The sequence below is a fragment of the Equus asinus genome, chromosome 4, assembly GCF_041296235.1.
Source record: "Equus asinus isolate D_3611 breed Donkey chromosome 4, EquAss-T2T_v2, whole genome shotgun sequence".
Lineage (NCBI taxonomy): Eukaryota > Metazoa > Chordata > Mammalia > Perissodactyla > Equidae > Equus > Equus asinus.
Genome location: NC_091793.1, coordinates 93,685,586 through 93,702,436, shown reverse-complemented (window position 1 = coordinate 93,702,436; position 16,851 = coordinate 93,685,586). Strand labels below are relative to the sequence as shown.

The window sequence follows — 16,851 nt, the reverse complement described above, 5'->3', positions numbered from 1 at the left end:
GAAAAGATTCTAGATATTTTTACCTTCATATGAAAAGATTTTGAATCAGAAAAATTGAAAGTTGTGCATTAGAACTAGACAAATTACAAATTATGAAGTAATTTTGTTGTTTTTCTTCTCATAGCCAAAGTACAGAGAAGTTTGGGACAGGGATAAAACTTCGATCCACATAACGCCAGATACTCCAGAAATTAATCTTGCTAAAGTCAATGCTGTTAACGTGAGCAAGGTAAGTACCACAACAAACTGCCATTTTGTTTGGAAAGCCACCCAACTGGTGCTCTGATATCACCAAGGAACTCTTCATAGCCAAGGCAGAGAAGATTGACTGAATGAGGGTGGGCAAGACTGCTTACCATCAGCCCTTGACCAGGAGTGAGGAGAGGAGCAGATCCCTGGCTCTGAGTCACTGGGCAGGGCCACTTATTGGTGAGCCAATGTCAACACTACAGAAGGGAGAAGGGAACAAGGACAAGAAGGGTGAAAGAGGAATGAATAGATACTCAAACAAGAAAGAGAATGAATGACAAATTCAGATGAACTCAAAATAATTATGAGAATTCTTCGCAAAACTTTATACAGATGAATTTAAAACCTGGATCTATAGGGGAATTTCTAGGAAGTTATAAATTACCAAAATTGACCCCAGAAAAAGAAGAAATTAAGGGGGTTATTAAAGACTTTCCTTCCCCTCTCAAATGCCAGGGTCACCCAGATGATGTCATGGGAGAATTCTTTCAGAACTTCAAGAGATAAACAAACTACCCTAGAGCCCAGTGAAAGAAGGAAAGCCATCACGATTACCAAAACTTGTCAAGGATAGTTCCAGAAATGAAACCTGGAGACCAATAATCATGGGGAAAATCTTAAACAAAACATAAACACATGAAATTCAGTAGTATGTGGATATGCTACAATACAAACAACTAGGGTCATCCAGCAGTGCCAAGAGGGTTCCATATTCAGAAACCCGACAATGTAATAGGACAAAGAGAAGAATGACAGGCTCATTTTGTTAGGTTTAAAAGGTGTGTGACAAAATCCAATATGCGTTCTTCTTTTTTTGAAAATGAAATCTTATCAGAGTGAGAATAAATGAGTATTTTCTCGACATGACTAAAAGAATAAATCTCAAATCAAAGGCCAGTCTCATGCTCAGTAAGTAACCTTCTCATTCAAGTCAGGAATAAAACAAGGATGCCCACTAACATCACCATTGTTTAACAGTTTCTGGAAGTACTAAGTGGGTAAGCTTCTCATTGAAGCCAAAATAATTACCAAGTAAGAATAAGAGACAAATATTGGAAAGCAAAAGGCAAGATTGTCATTGTTTGCAGAATAAATCATTATATGTCTGGGAGAAGCAAGAGAATCAACTTAAAAATCTATTAGGTAGGGGCTGGCCCCGTGGCCGAGCGGTTAAGTTCGCGCGCTCCGCAGCAGGCGGCCCAGTGTTTTGTTGGTTCGAATCCTGGGCGCGGACATGACACTGCTCATCAAACCACGCTGAGGCAGCGTCCCACATGCCACAACTAGAAGGACCCACAACGAAGAATATGCAACTATGTACTGGGGGGCTTTGGGGAGAAAAAGGAAAAAATAAAATCTTTAAAAAAAAAAAATCTATTAGGTAAAATGAGAATTGAGTTACATGGTTAGCTACACAATTCACCAAAGTTCGAGGAAGGTACCACCCTCATGGATCACAGAGGTTCCCTGTGTGTAGAATAAGTATGACTTTAGAAGAAGGATACGACCTTAGTGCAGTTCACCGTGCTTTGGAATTTTGCATCTTTCAAAAAATACTAAATCTTTGTGAGAGAAGGAGCCTGCCAAGCAAAGGTTCCTCAGCATGTGCCAAACTGCACCATCAAGTCGATTGTAATGAGCACCCCGGGAACTAATTTTTTCCAAGAGCTGGGAAGAAAACAAAATTTTAGGGCCCTGATAGATTTTTTTTTCAGACCAAATCAGTATTATGGTGCAGTAGACTCTTGTCTCCAAGTGACTGGATGGACAGGCGGTCAGCTCTCCATCCATGTGGCATAGACTCCTCTGCCTCTTCCTTTCAATCCATAGGCATCTTTGCCAGAAGTCTGGAAAGTCTCATGTGCTCTCTTTTGCGTGATCAGTTTCTCAGCTGGAAATACCAGAATCCTCCCATTGATAACATGATGTAAGCAAGACTAGTATTCGAAACTATGCCAAAGTAAAGTTCATAACTTCAGATATTTAGATATTAATGAGAATGGCTTGCATTTTGGAAGAAATCAAACATCCCATTTGAATGCTAACCAGAATGTAGATTTTCTTTACACGTGGTGTCGCCATTACTTTAACCTCAATAAAATCCACTGTTTAAAACTGTTTCCATCATTTAGAGATTTCAACATTTTCAGAATATTTGTATATAATTTTATAGGTAATTAAGAAAATTCACGTTAAATTAATTTATTTCATCTTCACGTTAAGCACATAACTAAGATATTTTATTTTGTGTTTATCAGATGGGAAAGTTGAGACTTAAAAAGATTAAGAAAGTTAGTAGGTGAAGAGTTAGGTCTCAAGCCCAGATTTTTTTAGTTCAAATAAAAATTATATTTGACCACATAAACAAAATGTATTACATAAGGAAAAAGTGTGACAATATATGTAATAAAACAAAGTAAATAAACTAAAAATTAAAAATAACATAATGACAAATTTTCCTCAAATATCCTCTGGTATAATACAATAAAATGTGGAGAATACTTTTTTGTTTTGTTCAAAAAAAGTTGAATTTCAAATAGGCTCATCCAAAATTCATGTGAAAACTTGAATGAAAATTCACACATAACTTGTCCATACCCACAAGAATGAGCACTCATTTTTCAGATATACAAAGACCAGGAAACTGTCAACGATTGAAATTCACCTCTCCTTTCTGCACTGTTCAAGCTCCTGTATGATATACTAATCAGTATGATTTCTGAATTATAGATTTAAATTACTATTTTTGAGTCTTTCTGACATTGTCAATACAGAATGTATCCATTTAAATATGAACATATATGTTTAAAGTTACCTATAAATCAGTCATTACCTTATTAAACTTCTCTTTACAAACAGAAAAGCACTACATTTAAAAAATGGCTCTTCAATCCATTTGTGCTTCAGCAGGAAGATCTAATATTCCCAAACTATATGCATCATTAACTATATAAGAAGATATAAGAAACCATATTGGAGGAGAAAAACTCCACAAATGTAAAAAGATTATGATTCTGAAGATTACAAAATGGAATTGCATTAAATAATTAAACAAATTGAATTTTAAAAATTCAATAATAGCCCATCAATGTCTGAACTTATCCCTGTGCTACCAATACGCCAACGCAAGAAGTAGCTAAACGCTTTGCATGTGCAACTACATCGACGCTATGATTCAAATTAAAAAGAAAGAAATCTTGTCAAGCCCAGATCTTTGGACTCCAGACCTGATTTCATACTCCAGTACAATGGTGAAGATGAGTCTTCCATCTATTCTCTTTTCTTTAACTGGTTCTGGGACTTCAAAACTGCACTCCCATGATGTTAATTCTACTGGAGCACTTGGAGTTATTGGTAAATTTGAATCTGGAATGATACCTTATTTTTTCTCCTCTTCAGAACATTTACCGGGAAGATTGGGACAAAGTGAAGATGAGCTGCGATGTGCGGCTGGATGCCATCCCTATCCAGGCTGCCAAAGCCTCCAGGGAGATCGCCAGTGACGTAAGTGTGGGCTTGTTTAACTTCTCAGCTTTTTAAGCAAATGCCCTGGGTGCATGAAGTGTACACGCTGTGATCCATCTGCTTTGTTTTTCCCTCTCCAGTATAAATACAAGCTTGACCATGAGAAGCAGAAGGGACACTATGTGGGTACCCCCACAGCTAAGGATGACAACAAGATCCGGTGGGCCCTGAAAGCTGGCAAGATTCAGAATGAGAGAGAGTACCGGCTGCCGTGGGCCAAATGGAAGACTAAGTTCCAAAGCCCTGCGGATATGCTTTCCATCACGCATTCTAAACATTCCCAGACTCTGGTCAGTGACATAGATTATCACAATTACTTACACCAATGGACGTGCTTGCCTGACCAGAACGACGTGATTCAGGCCAAGAAAGCCTACGAACTGCAGAGCGATGTGCGTATATTATCACCAGACTCTTGGGGAGATGCGTGTCTGTGTTTAATCACAGGGTATTCCCTAGAGGCATAAATTAAAAAGCAAACTTGACAGAACCTAACACATTTTGTACATTTCATTGGAGGAGAGTTTTTCTGAATATTTTCTATCTTATAGAGGTTTCTTCTTATCTGACAAGGCCTTACTCATCAAGATGAAAATCACTCTCTTATTCTGTGTAATTAGGTAGAGAATTTCAGTCCCAGTTGTTGTGAGTCATTACATTTGTGTGATGAGATATCTAAATTTCAGAAACAGATATTCTGTGTAAGGAAATATTGGATTTCAAGTTTATCTGATACATATAGGCAAAATTCGTATATGCAAATATATTTTTATACTTAGAGAGATATACATAGATAGGTATGTATTTTTTTCACTATACATACTTTTGAGGACCTTTTTCTCCCGAATTCCTATAGATGTTATTACCAGTGGTACATAAAAGGCAGATTTCAAATGGTGAGCCCAGAAGCTCAACCTTGTTTAAAAATAAAATTGTGTCCCATTGCTGTCTGTCATTTCACAAGTACCGCTTTCAGCCCTGCTCCAATTCGTGTAGGATACTATGAACTTCTCCCAGAGATGTCACATCCAAATATTAACATTTACTGTTGATCCTTGAGTTTCATGCAATTGCCCACCCAACTGATTTAAATAGAGGTAGTGTGTGGTTTGCTAGCATCTTGCCCAAGGGGGCAGATTTGACCTTTCCACACTCTGTGGTCCTCTTCCTCATGTAGAACGTGTACAAAGCAGACCTGGAATGGTTGAAGGGTATTGGATGGTTGCCAGAGGGTTCGGTGGAAGTGATGAGAGTGAAGAATGCCCAGAATCTCCTGAATGAAAGGTTGTATCGTATAAGGCCTGAGGCCCTCAAATTCACCAGCATTGTTGACACCCCTGAAGTCATCCTGGCAAAGACCAATGCTCTACAGATCAGTGAGGTAAGCCGAGTTGATGTTATATTCAGACAAATGGAAGAAGCCTCCACAAAAATTCTAATTGTGAGCTTTAAACTGCTAATACCAGCGGTAGAATCTTACATGCATGTATCCAGATGGAGTTTCATATAGTCAGTCAGTTAACAGGATCCACATTTCATTGCTTAGATAACTCTTTGGTCACTATAATTGTGGTAGCATCTTCATGTTCCACAGACTCTGATGACACTTTGAACACATTATGAGATCTTGACTGTAATACAGGTCCACAAGTGTGATCCCGTGATCACAAAATTGCCAGCTCCTAATTGCTATTTAATCATGACATAAGTTGAAAAGTCCAAGGCAGCCTCGATATTTTTCATTATGATAGTTATTTGGGCCAAGTAAAGTCAGACTTGATCAGCAATGTGGATGGTCATAGTTACCTGCACTGTGGTCTTACCTGCCAGATAATCACATGTGAATAAATGGAAAATGATCATTTTACTACCATGTTTCTGACTCATTTTACATGTATATTATATCACACATGAATGTATTCTTCTTGTTGAAGTCACTATAGGAAACTGCTAAATAAAACACTAATGAAAACTAAATATGATCTACATTTATATCTGAAAACATCCAAAGAGAACATTTAATTGAACCTATCATTTTATTTATGTAGTCTCAGACTTATTTACTAATCATCTATTTCTCATTTTTACCAGCCATTGTATCGCGATGCCTGGGACAAAGAGAAGGCTAATGTGAATGTGCCAGCCGACACTCCCCTGATGCTGCAGTCCAAAATCAACGCCATGCAGATCAGCAACGTAAGGAACCGAACATCCACTCACTTTACAGTGTGCTCTGCCTAAGGGAACCTTTCGTGGATACACTCCAGAGACAGTTTAGCAAAAGGCGTTTCCCTACCATTCCTTTTATATCTAGTCTTTAAGCTAATGATAAGTACCGTGTGTGTGTGTATGTGTGTAAGAGTGTGTTTATAATATAAATATGTGTGTCCTTATTTGTGGGAAGGGAAAATGCATTAGTTTTACCAAAAACACAACATAAAAACTTACGTAAGCCTATATAGTAATATATAGTTGTCTTTGTAACAGCACACCATTGATTTTTCCTTTTTAAGCCGAATAATATATATTTTTTCTCATTTTCACATGATTTACTGTCTCCTAAATTTCCTTCTTTAAAAAAAAAAGTTACTGGGAGACAACTCTCCTAAATGTCATAAAAAATTGACTGGAACTTGAGTTCAATATGAAACCAGCCTATTTTAAAAATCTTAAGGGGAGATTAATTTTCGGTATAACTGTTAACATGTATTCTTGAACCCATCAATAACACTGACTCAGTAGTTCCCTCTTCAGATTGACTGTGACATTGCAATCTCCATTTGCAGAAACGCTATCAGCAAGCTTGGGAAGACGTCAAGATGACAGGTTATGACCTGCGAGCAGATGCCATCGGGTTCCAGCATGCCAAGGCTTCCAGGGACATCGCCAGTGATGTAAGAGCTCCTCCTTGCCCAGCCTTAACAAGCACTAACTAGGAGACACACAGGGAGTTAATAATGTACAAATCTTTAACTCAATTCCCCAGAAATTACATTTAAGTAGAATGGAAGTCATTGTTATCAGTGTCTTGTTTTAAAATCCCAAATTCGAGAAGAACTTTTATAACAATTTGATGACCCTCTTGCATCTCAGCTTGGTTCAGCTCTTCTTACGTTTAAGCACAGATTTTGATTTTCTTTTCAGTATCTTCTGTATCAGCTGGATACAAGCCCTTACAGAGATTCACTGGGTATAAAGAATTCTGCTGTTTCTTGAAGTGCAGCATGCATAGGTGGTTCTGTGATAATTTTGGGCAGTACATGAACAAGCACTTTTAAAAATAGTTATGTTTGTTTTAATGTGTGTTAGAAAAATACTGATTTTTTCCATTTAAATTGGACTATAAATTTAAAACAAGTTTACACTTTAAAAATACATTTATTTGAACAAGGAATCAAGTAGACTTAGAAAAGAGTGAGGTAGAGATGGTACTTGTTTGTGAAAAAACATGTGAGTAAACATTGGGAAACACTGGACTATCCTATGTTATCGGGTAATCCAAAAGCACGGTTCTTGCCTTAGAGGTGCTCACGATATGTTCAGGCATATCGACATAGAAGACAAACCAATGTGTCAAGAAGTACAGGACATATAGTATGGATTGAAAGAAAGATAGTGCCCAAAAAACGTAAACTAAGAGAAGGAGAGTTATTTTGAGCAGGCTGTCTAGAAAAACTGAGTTTGGAAAAATAACTTTACTTTCTTCCATTCACATCCACCAGTATCTATACAAAACTACTTATGAGAAGCAGAAAGGCCATTATATTGGACTTCCCAGTGCCAAGGAAGACCCGAAACTGGTTTGGGCAGCAAAAGTGATGAAGATGCAGAATGACAGGCTATACAAAAAGGTCTACAATGACCACAAGGCCAAGATCTCCATCCCGGTGGACATGGTGTCCATCACAGCTGCCAAGGAAGGCCAGGAGTTAGCAAGCAATGTGGACTATCGCCAGTACCTGCACCACTGGTCTTGCTTCCCCGACCAGAATGACGTGATCCAAGCCAGGAAAGCCTACGACCTGCAGAGTGATGTAAGTGTGTGCTAGCGTGGGGAGCACCAGTGAAGGGGTGAGCTATTCCCCAGGAAGGAAGCCTTCCACAGCTTTGCCTGGTCACTCCTTCCTGTGCTCGGGAAAACTCAGCTCTCCCTACAGAAGCACTTCCCTTCAGAATCATACCAAGTTTGTTAACTGCCTACCCTACTGCTGGGTTTCTTCAGAAAGTTTCATTTTCATTGTTAACGGTGCTACCATGATTTTTCTGTAGATTTGTTAACATGTGAAGTGTTTGTGGTTTATTAAATACAAGAACATCCATGGTCCTTTAACTGAAGAAAGACAGGGTTGTCTTCTTTGAAATCAATTTCAAAGGTTAGCAGAATGCTCCAAACTCACTAGTTTCCCTTAACTTGGTGTTCTTCACAACATGGTGTTTCACTGACTTACCTGAAGTATTTTTAGATTTACTCATATTTTCTGCTCATTTGATCTTTTGAGATGATGGATTCCATCAGGATATTTATTTCTTGTGTAGAATGAATACCCTCTTTTGATTATCTGAAATTGGTTCCCTTAAGCTTTAAGAAATACATCTCATAATAAATGAGTTTTCTATAGGAAAGAATATCCATCAATTGAAATGAGTTGCCAACTGGTGAATTTAGGCCAATTTCCAGAGAAATGTAGTCTCTTCATTAATCTGAACCACGTTAGTGTAGTAAGCACTGTATATCAACCAACTTCTTAAAGAATGAGGAAGAGAAACTTTAAAATCTGTATATAATCCTCTTTGAGAATCCCTTCTTCTGAATTTTGAGTATCCATCATATTTTACACACTAAAACATATAATATCATTCTTTAAGGTAGAAGTTTTCTTATATTTTTCACTCCTATACTAACTTTTTAGCCTGATGTTTGTATACTGTTAACTAGCTACTAAAATACCATTTCCGAAGAACACAAAGTTTTTTGTTGAAATTAATAACTGGTGTTTAACATAGACCAATTTTTTCTGGTTAACTACTTACCTACATCTGGAAGGGAAAACAGGTTTAGATAACCAAGAAAATACAAATCCCAATTCAAAGGGACATGCTATCTTGAAAAAAGAAAACCCAATTTAGATCAAAACTGTGGAATTAGGGATTGAATTCTTTTTTTATTTCTTTCTTTCTCTCTTTTTTTTTTTGTGCTGAGGAAGATTCACTGTGAGCTAACATCTGTGCCAATGCTCCTCTATTTTGTATGTGGGTCACTGCTACAGCATGGTCACTGCCAAGCAGTGTAGGTCTGCACCCAAGACCCGAACCCAGGCTGCTGAAACGTAGCACACTAAACTTAACCACTGGGCCACAAGACCAGCCCCAGAATTAAATTCTGAACTGTGCTTTTCAAAATACTTATTAAACATGCCACGTGCTAGGCATTGGGCTTAGCGCTAAAGAGATCATGGTGAATAAAGAAGAAACAAGAATAAGTTCCTGACTTTAGGGAGTTCACATTGATAAGTAAGAAAATAACTAGAGAATATCAGTAAAAAATGAGATGGCTGAGGAAGAACGATCCTTGGCTCTATGAAAAAGAGAGTTGGGGAAAGCTTATCTGAGGAAGTGCTGATTTAGTGCGGATGTGGAGGGACAGCAGGAGTTGTCTTCACGAGGAGGACACAACAGGCATTCCTGCAGAATGAGCAACGTAGGCCAAGGGGGCTGTTTGTAGACCACAAACTGAAAGAAGGCCAGTGTGCTCAGAATGCACAGGTCAAGGGGAAGCACGCACGAGAGGAGACTGGAAGAACAGGTAGAGACTGATGCTAAACCATCAACGCCTTCTAGTCCACGTTAAGATTTTGATCTTTATCCCAAGACCAAGGGGAAACCATGGGATGAGGGAATGTTGTGACATCAGATTTGAACTGTGAATTTTGTGAAGATCATTCAGGCTGCTATGTCAAGAACTTACTGGAGAGCCCATTGTTATTCCTTTAAAAGTCCTCTTTGGCTAGTATGATGATTATGTAAATGCTATCCAAATTTCTTCCCAAAGAGAGAGTTAGCTTTTTAGAATGTTCACCGGTGCCCCAAAGCAGACCCTCTACCACAGAAAACATAGCAGACAAAACACTGCTGTGCACACGAGGGATTGTGTTTGTAAGGCCATGCTCAGGTTTTATTATTGTTTGTGGAAGATAAAATATAGCATAAAACTTCTTCCTTACTTTACCACAATTAGAAAAAGATCCCACTACTTCTACCTAACTTTGCCCTCTTCCTCAGGCTATCTACAAGGCTGACTTGGAGTGGTTGCGTGGCATCGGCTGGATGCCTGAAGGGTCTCCCGAGATACTGAGAGTCAGAAATGCCCAGAAGATCTTCCTAGACAGTATCTATCGGACACCTGTGGTGAAACTCAAGTACTCAAGCATCGTTGACACTCCTGAAGTTGTCCTTGCTAAAGCAAATGCTGAAAATATTAGTATTGTAAGTCACTTTCCCCCTCTATTTTAAAATTAAGTTAGTGTTATAAATAAATTACAAACAATTAACCTGGTAATCTATTTGTCAGATAGTAATGATGATAGGAAGAATTTTAATAAGCAATGTTGGCAGGGTTGTTTTATTGTTGCTTATTGATTTTAAACAAAAACTCAAAGTACTAGTAAAAAGTATTAATAGAGGTATATCAAATTTAAGTAACTCACGTGAAAAGATTTTAAAAGTTTTTGTCTTCATATGAAAAGATTTTGAATCAGAAAGGGTGAAAGTTGTGCATTAGAACTAGACAAATTACAAATTATGAAGTAATTTTGTTGTTTTTCTTCTCATAGCCAAAGTACAGAGAAGTTTGGGACAGGGATAAAACTTCGATCCACATAACGCCAGATACTCCAGAAATTAATCTTGCTAAAGTCAATGCTGTTAACGTGAGCAAGGTAAGTACCACAACAAACTGCCATTTTGTTTGGAAAGCCACCCAACTGGTGCTCTGATATCACCAAGGAACTCTTCATAGCCAAGGCAGAGAAGATTGACTGAATGAGGGTGGGCAAGACTGCTTACCATCAGCCCTTGACCAGGAGTGAGGAGAGGAGCAGATCCCTGGCTCTGAGTCACTGGGCAGGGCCACTTATTGGTGAGCCAATGTCAACACTACAGAAGGGAGAAGGGAACAAGGACAAGAAGGGTGAAAGAGGAATGAATAGATACTCAAACAAGAAAGAGAATGAATGACAAATTCAGATGAACTCAAAATAATTATGAGAATTCTTCGCAAAACTTTATACAGATGAATTTAAAACCTGGATCTATAGGGGAATTTCTAGGAAGTTATAAATTACCAAAATTGACCCCAGAAAAAGAAGAAATTAAGGGGGTTATTAAAGACTTTCCTTCCCCTCTCAAATGCCAGGGTCACCCAGATGATGTCATGGGAGAATTCTTTCAGAACTTCAAGAGATAAACAAACTACCCTAGAGCCCAGTGAAAGAAGGAAAGCCATCACGATTACCAAAACTTGTCAAGGATAGTTCCAGAAATGAAACCTGGAGACCAATAATCATGGGGAAAATCTTAAACAAAACATAAACACATGAAATTCAGTAGTATGTGGATATGCTACAATACAAACAACTAGGGTCATCCAGCAGTGCCAAGAGGGTTCCATATTCAGAAACCCGACAATGTAATAGGACAAAGAGAAGAATGACAGGCTCATTTTGTTAGGTTTAAAAGGTGTGTGACAAAATCCAATATGCGTTCTTCTTTTTTTGAAAATGAAATCTTATCAGAGTGAGAATAAATGAGTATTTTCTCGACATGACTAAAAGAATAAATCTCAAATCAAAGGCCAGTCTCATGCTCAGTAAGTAACCTTCTCATTCAAGTCAGGAATAAAACAAGGATGCCCACTAACATCACCATTGTTTAACAGTTTCTGGAAGTACTAAGTGGGTAAGCTTCTCATTGAAGCCAAAATAATTACCAAGTAAGAATAAGAGACAAATATTGGAAAGCAAAAGGCAAGATTGTCATTGTTTGCAGAATAAATCATTATATGTCTGGGAGAAGCAAGAGAATCAACTTAAAAATCTATTAGGTAGGGGCTGGCCCCGTGGCCGAGCGGTTAAGTTCGCGCGCTCCGCAGCAGGCGGCCCAGTGTTTTGTTGGTTCGAATCCTGGGCGCGGACATGACACTGCTCATCAAACCACGCTGAGGCAGCGTCCCACATGCCACAACTAGAAGGACCCACAACGAAGAATATGCAACTATGTACTGGGGGGCTTTGGGGAGAAAAAGGAAAAAATAAAATCTTTAAAAAAAAAATCTATTAGGTAAAATGAGAATTGAGTTACATGGTTAGCTACACAATTCACCAAAGTTCGAGGAAGGTACCACCCTCATGGATCACAGAGGTTCCCTGTGTGTAGAATAAGTATGACTTTAGAAGAAGGATACGACCTTAGTGCAGTTCACCGTGCTTTGGAATTTTGCATCTTTCAAAAAATACTAAATCTTTGTGAGAGAAGGAGCCTGCCAAGCAAAGGTTCCTCAGCATGTGCCAAACTGCACCATCAAGTCGATTGTAATGAGCACCCCGGGAACTAATTTTTTCCAAGAGCTGGGAAGAAAACAAAATTTTAGGGCCCTGATAGATTTTTTTTTCAGACCAAATCAGTATTATGGTGCAGTAGACTCTTGTCTCCAAGTGACTGGATGGACAAGCGGTCAGCTCTCCATCCATGTGGCATAGACTCCTCTGCCTCTTCCTTTCAATCCATAGGCATCTTTGCCAGAAGTCTGGAAAGTCTCATGTGCTCTCTTTTGCGTGATCAGTTTCTCAGCTGGAAATACCAGAATCCTCCCATTGATAACATGATGTAAGCAAGACTAGTATTCGAAACTATGCCAAAGTAAAGTTCATAACTTCAGATATTTAGATATTAATGAGAATGGCTTGCATTTTGGAAGAAATCAAACATCCCATTTGAATGCTAACCAGGATGTTGATTTTCTTTACACATGGTGTGGCCATTACTATAATCTCTATAAAATCCACTATTTGAAACTGTGTCTATCATTTAGAAAGCACAACTTTTTCAGAATATTTTATACGATTTCATAGGTAACCAAAAAAATTCACGTTAAATTGATTCATTTATCTTCACACTAAGCACATGAGTAAGGCATTTTACTTTGTTTTTATCAGATGGAAAAGTTGAGACTTAAAAGGATTAAGGAATTTGCTCATGTTCTCAAAGTAGGTGAAGAACTTAGGTCTCAAGCCTAGATTTCTTTTTAATTAAAATAAAAAATATATTTGACTACATAATCAAACAAAAGTATATTATGTAAGAAAAAAGAGTGTAACAATATATGTAATAAAACAAAGTAAATGGAAAACAAAAAATTAAAAATAACATAATGACAAATTTTCTTTAAATATTCTCTCGTTTAATACATTTAAATGTGGAGAACACTTTTTTGGACCAAAAACAAGTCAAATGTTAGAATAGATCCTCTCAAAATTCATATAAAAATTGAATGAAAATTCACATATAACTTGTGCATACTCACAAGGACAGAATTTATCTGAGCACTCATTTTTCAGATATGCAAAGGCCATGAAACTGTCAATAATTGAAATTCACCCTCCTGTCTGCACTGTTCAAGCTCCCATAATGATTGGTATGATTTCTGAATTATACACTTAAATTACTATTTCTGAGTTTTTCTGACATTTTCAATACAGAATGTACCCATTTAAATATGAACATATATTTAAAATTTTTCTCCCTCCTTTTTTCTCCCCAAATCCCCCCAGTACATAGTTGTATATTTTAGTTGTTGGTCCTTCTAGTTGTGGCATGTGGGATGCTGCCTCAACATCGCCTAAAGAGCGGTGCCATGTTCTCGCCAGGATCTGAACCCTGGGCCACCAAAGTGGAGCGCGCGAACTTGACCACTGGCCACAGGGCCGGTTCCTGAACATATATTTTAAAAGTTACTTGTAAATCAGTCACTACTTTAACAAACTTCTCTTTACAAACAAAAAGTGCTACAGTTAGAAAATGACTATTAGATCCACTTCTGCTTCAGCAGGAAGATAATATTCCCAATTAATACGATCATCAATCATATAAGAAGATCTAAGAAATTCATTCGGGAAAAAACTCACAAATACAAAAAATTTATAATTCTGAAGATTACAAAACTGTATTGAATTAAAAAATTAAATAAATATAATTATTGAATTAAAGAAATTTGGTAATAGCCCATTAATATCTGAACTTAAACTTTATTCCAGTGCTACTAATACACCAATACAAGAAGCAGCTAAACGCTTTTACATTAATCATGAATAGCTATCTAAGGCTATGATTCAAATTAAAAAGAAATAAATCTTGTCAAGCCCAGATCTTTGGATGCCAGACTTGATTTCATATTCCAGTACAATGGTAAAGATGAGTCTTCCACTTATTCTCTTTTCTTTATCTGGCTCTGAGACTTCAAAACTGTACTCCTATGACATTAATTCTACTTAAGCCCATGGAGTTATTGGTAAATTTGAATCTGGAATGATACCTTATTTTTTCTCCTCTTCAGAACATTTACCGGAAAGGTTGGGATGAAATGAAGATGAGCTGCGATGTGCGGCTGGATGCCATCCCTATCCAGGCTGCCAAAGCCTCCAGGGAGATCGCCAGTGACGTAAGTGTGGGCTTGTTTAACTTCTCAGTTTTTTAAGCAAATGCCCTGGGTGCATGAAGTGTACACGCTGTGATCCATCTGCTTTGTTTTTCCCTCTCCAGTATAAATACAAGCTTGACCATGAGAAGCAGAAGGGGCATTACGTTGGCACCCGTACAGCCAAGGATGACAACAAGATCCGGTGGGCCCTGATAGCTGGCAAGATTCAGAATGAGAGAGAGTACCGGCTGCCGTGGGCCAAATGGAAAACTAAGTTCCAAAGCCCTGCGGATATGCTTTCCATCACGCATTCTAAACATTCCCAGACTCTGGTCAGTGACATTGATTATCACAATTACTTACACCAATGGACGTGCTTGCCTGACCAGAACGACGTGATTCAGGCCAAGAAAGCCTACGAACTGCAGAGCGATGTGAGTGGGCTGCGTTTTAGCATGAGCTGTCCTATCGTTTGCCGTGATTCCCAGAAAGTTTATGACATTCAGTCCTTGTATCATCACTTCATGTCTTTATATAGCCAAATATTTGATTTTAGTTAGACCTATATTATGGTATCAAAATCATCAAAGACATGAAGGACCTAGACTTCGTATCAAGAAATAAATGGTACGGTGAATATAGTTCCTAACTGTACCAGATTAAAGACAACGACTGTGAAAATATTATTTCTGTAGAATTTAGGTAGCAGTTGAGGTTTATACTATAAGTAAAATGTTGGCAGTCCATAGACAGGATGTAGGTACAGTTATACTTTTTTAATTGATGCAGTGTTAAAAATTTTTCAATTAAGTGGCCAAGGTTTTTAAATCAGGAAATTTTGTGTACAGATCTAAGATTTTCCATTTCTCTTGAAAAATCAGAGGATGGAGCTCTGAATGTGCATTACCCCTGGCAACAATAACCTAGAGATGAAACGAGGCTAATGCCCTTTAAATAGAAAAGATGTCCCTCAGTTTGTCATGCTACCTGGCCTCCTAATTAGTTTGCTTGTATTCCCTGCCTGGCTGCTTGAGTAGGTCATCCTTAAATTGTATTTCTCCATCAGACCAATGGATAGAGTAAGTTGGACCATGCGGTAGGGTTGGTGAATTCATGCCCGACTTGTTTTCACAGGCTGTTTACAAGGCCGACTTGGAATGGTTACGTGGAATTGGGTGGTTGCCAAGTGATTCCGTTTCTGTCAATCATGCCAAACATGCCGCGGATATCTTCAGTGAGGTATTCCAAGATTTTATCCTGCCATTCGGTACATTTCCTAAAAGAGTAACAAAAGTCCATGAGCCAAAATGCAGTCATTCCCTATCACCAATCTTAACAATTTCAATTGCTGTCATTTAAGCTTGATATTCATTTTTCCTAAATAATCCCTATCACATTGTGGGACCACATCCATAACATTATATCCAGTGCACTTGTTGATGCTTGGAATTGTGTAAATGAAAAACTTCTTTTGTCAGCAATAACAATACACTTTGGAGAAGTTTGTCCAATTGAAAAAAATGTATTGAGTATCACGATACAGATAATGATCCATTACATGACTTCAGGAGCTAAGCAAGGCTGCTACTTTAAAGTCTGTGGGACATATAACAAGCCCAGCCAGCCCCGGGGGTCTAGTGGTTAAGATTCAACACTCTGACTGCCATGGCCCTGGTTCATTTCCTGGTCAGGGAACCACACCGTCTGTCAGTTGTCATACTGTGGCGGCTGCATGTTGCTGCGATGCTGAAATCTGTGCCATTGGTATTTCAAATACCAGCAGGGTCACTCATGGTTTTAGCAGAACTTCCAGACTAAGACAGACTAGAAAGAAAGAATTGGCCACCCACTTTCAAAAAAATTGGCCACAAAACCTTATGAATAGCAGTGGTGCGTCGTCTGATATAGTGCCAGGAGGTGAGAGGATGGTTCAAAAAGACTGTGCAGGGTCACTCAGGAGTCAGAATTGACTGGACAGCGCTAACACTATCAAACAAGAAGGCAATCCATTTGTTAAAAAATAAACTGCTCAGAAGAAAGCCAAATTGCCAGGAAGATGCCATTGAAATATGGTGCTCTACGCTTCTAGTAGAAAGGATTCTTAAGTCTATAGTATCTTTCTCAGCTCACACAGGACCAGGACCAGGGACCATGACTATCTAAAAGATATTTTCTTTCCCATAGAAAAAATATCGCACAAAAATAGAAACTCTCAACTTTACTCCTGTGGATGACAGAGTTGATTATGTGACAGCGAAACAAAGTGGTGAGATCCTAAATGATGTAAGTACATGGCTGTTTTTCTAAAATTATCCAATTGTGAAGATGTCATTTCCAAAGCCTTTCCACCTACTTACACTCAGCATGCCATCGTTGTCTGAGATACA

The 16,851-nt window shown here is 38.2% G+C and overlaps 1 protein-coding gene across 38 annotated transcripts in view; it reads left to right on the top strand.

Moving 5' to 3' along the window:
* The window catches only part of NEB (nebulin), a 214,018-nt gene that overhangs the window by 118,683 nt on the left and 78,484 nt on the right, over nucleotides 1-16,851 (top strand). For all 38 annotated transcript variants that reach the window (XM_070507751.1, XM_070507750.1, XM_070507749.1 and 35 more), the window contains exons 91-103: nucleotides 125-229; nucleotides 3,649-3,753; nucleotides 3,855-4,166; nucleotides 4,952-5,155; nucleotides 5,866-5,970; nucleotides 6,561-6,668; nucleotides 7,497-7,808; nucleotides 10,054-10,257; nucleotides 10,605-10,709; nucleotides 14,381-14,485; nucleotides 14,587-14,898; nucleotides 15,599-15,703; nucleotides 16,649-16,747. In XM_070507751.1, the coding sequence (XP_070363852.1) occupies nucleotides 125-229; nucleotides 3,649-3,753; nucleotides 3,855-4,166; nucleotides 4,952-5,155; nucleotides 5,866-5,970; nucleotides 6,561-6,668; nucleotides 7,497-7,808; nucleotides 10,054-10,257; nucleotides 10,605-10,709; nucleotides 14,381-14,485; nucleotides 14,587-14,898; nucleotides 15,599-15,703; nucleotides 16,649-16,747 (2,181 nt within the window). The remainder of the gene's footprint in view (nucleotides 1-124; nucleotides 230-3,648; nucleotides 3,754-3,854; nucleotides 4,167-4,951; nucleotides 5,156-5,865; nucleotides 5,971-6,560; nucleotides 6,669-7,496; nucleotides 7,809-10,053; nucleotides 10,258-10,604; nucleotides 10,710-14,380; nucleotides 14,486-14,586; nucleotides 14,899-15,598; nucleotides 15,704-16,648; nucleotides 16,748-16,851) is intronic.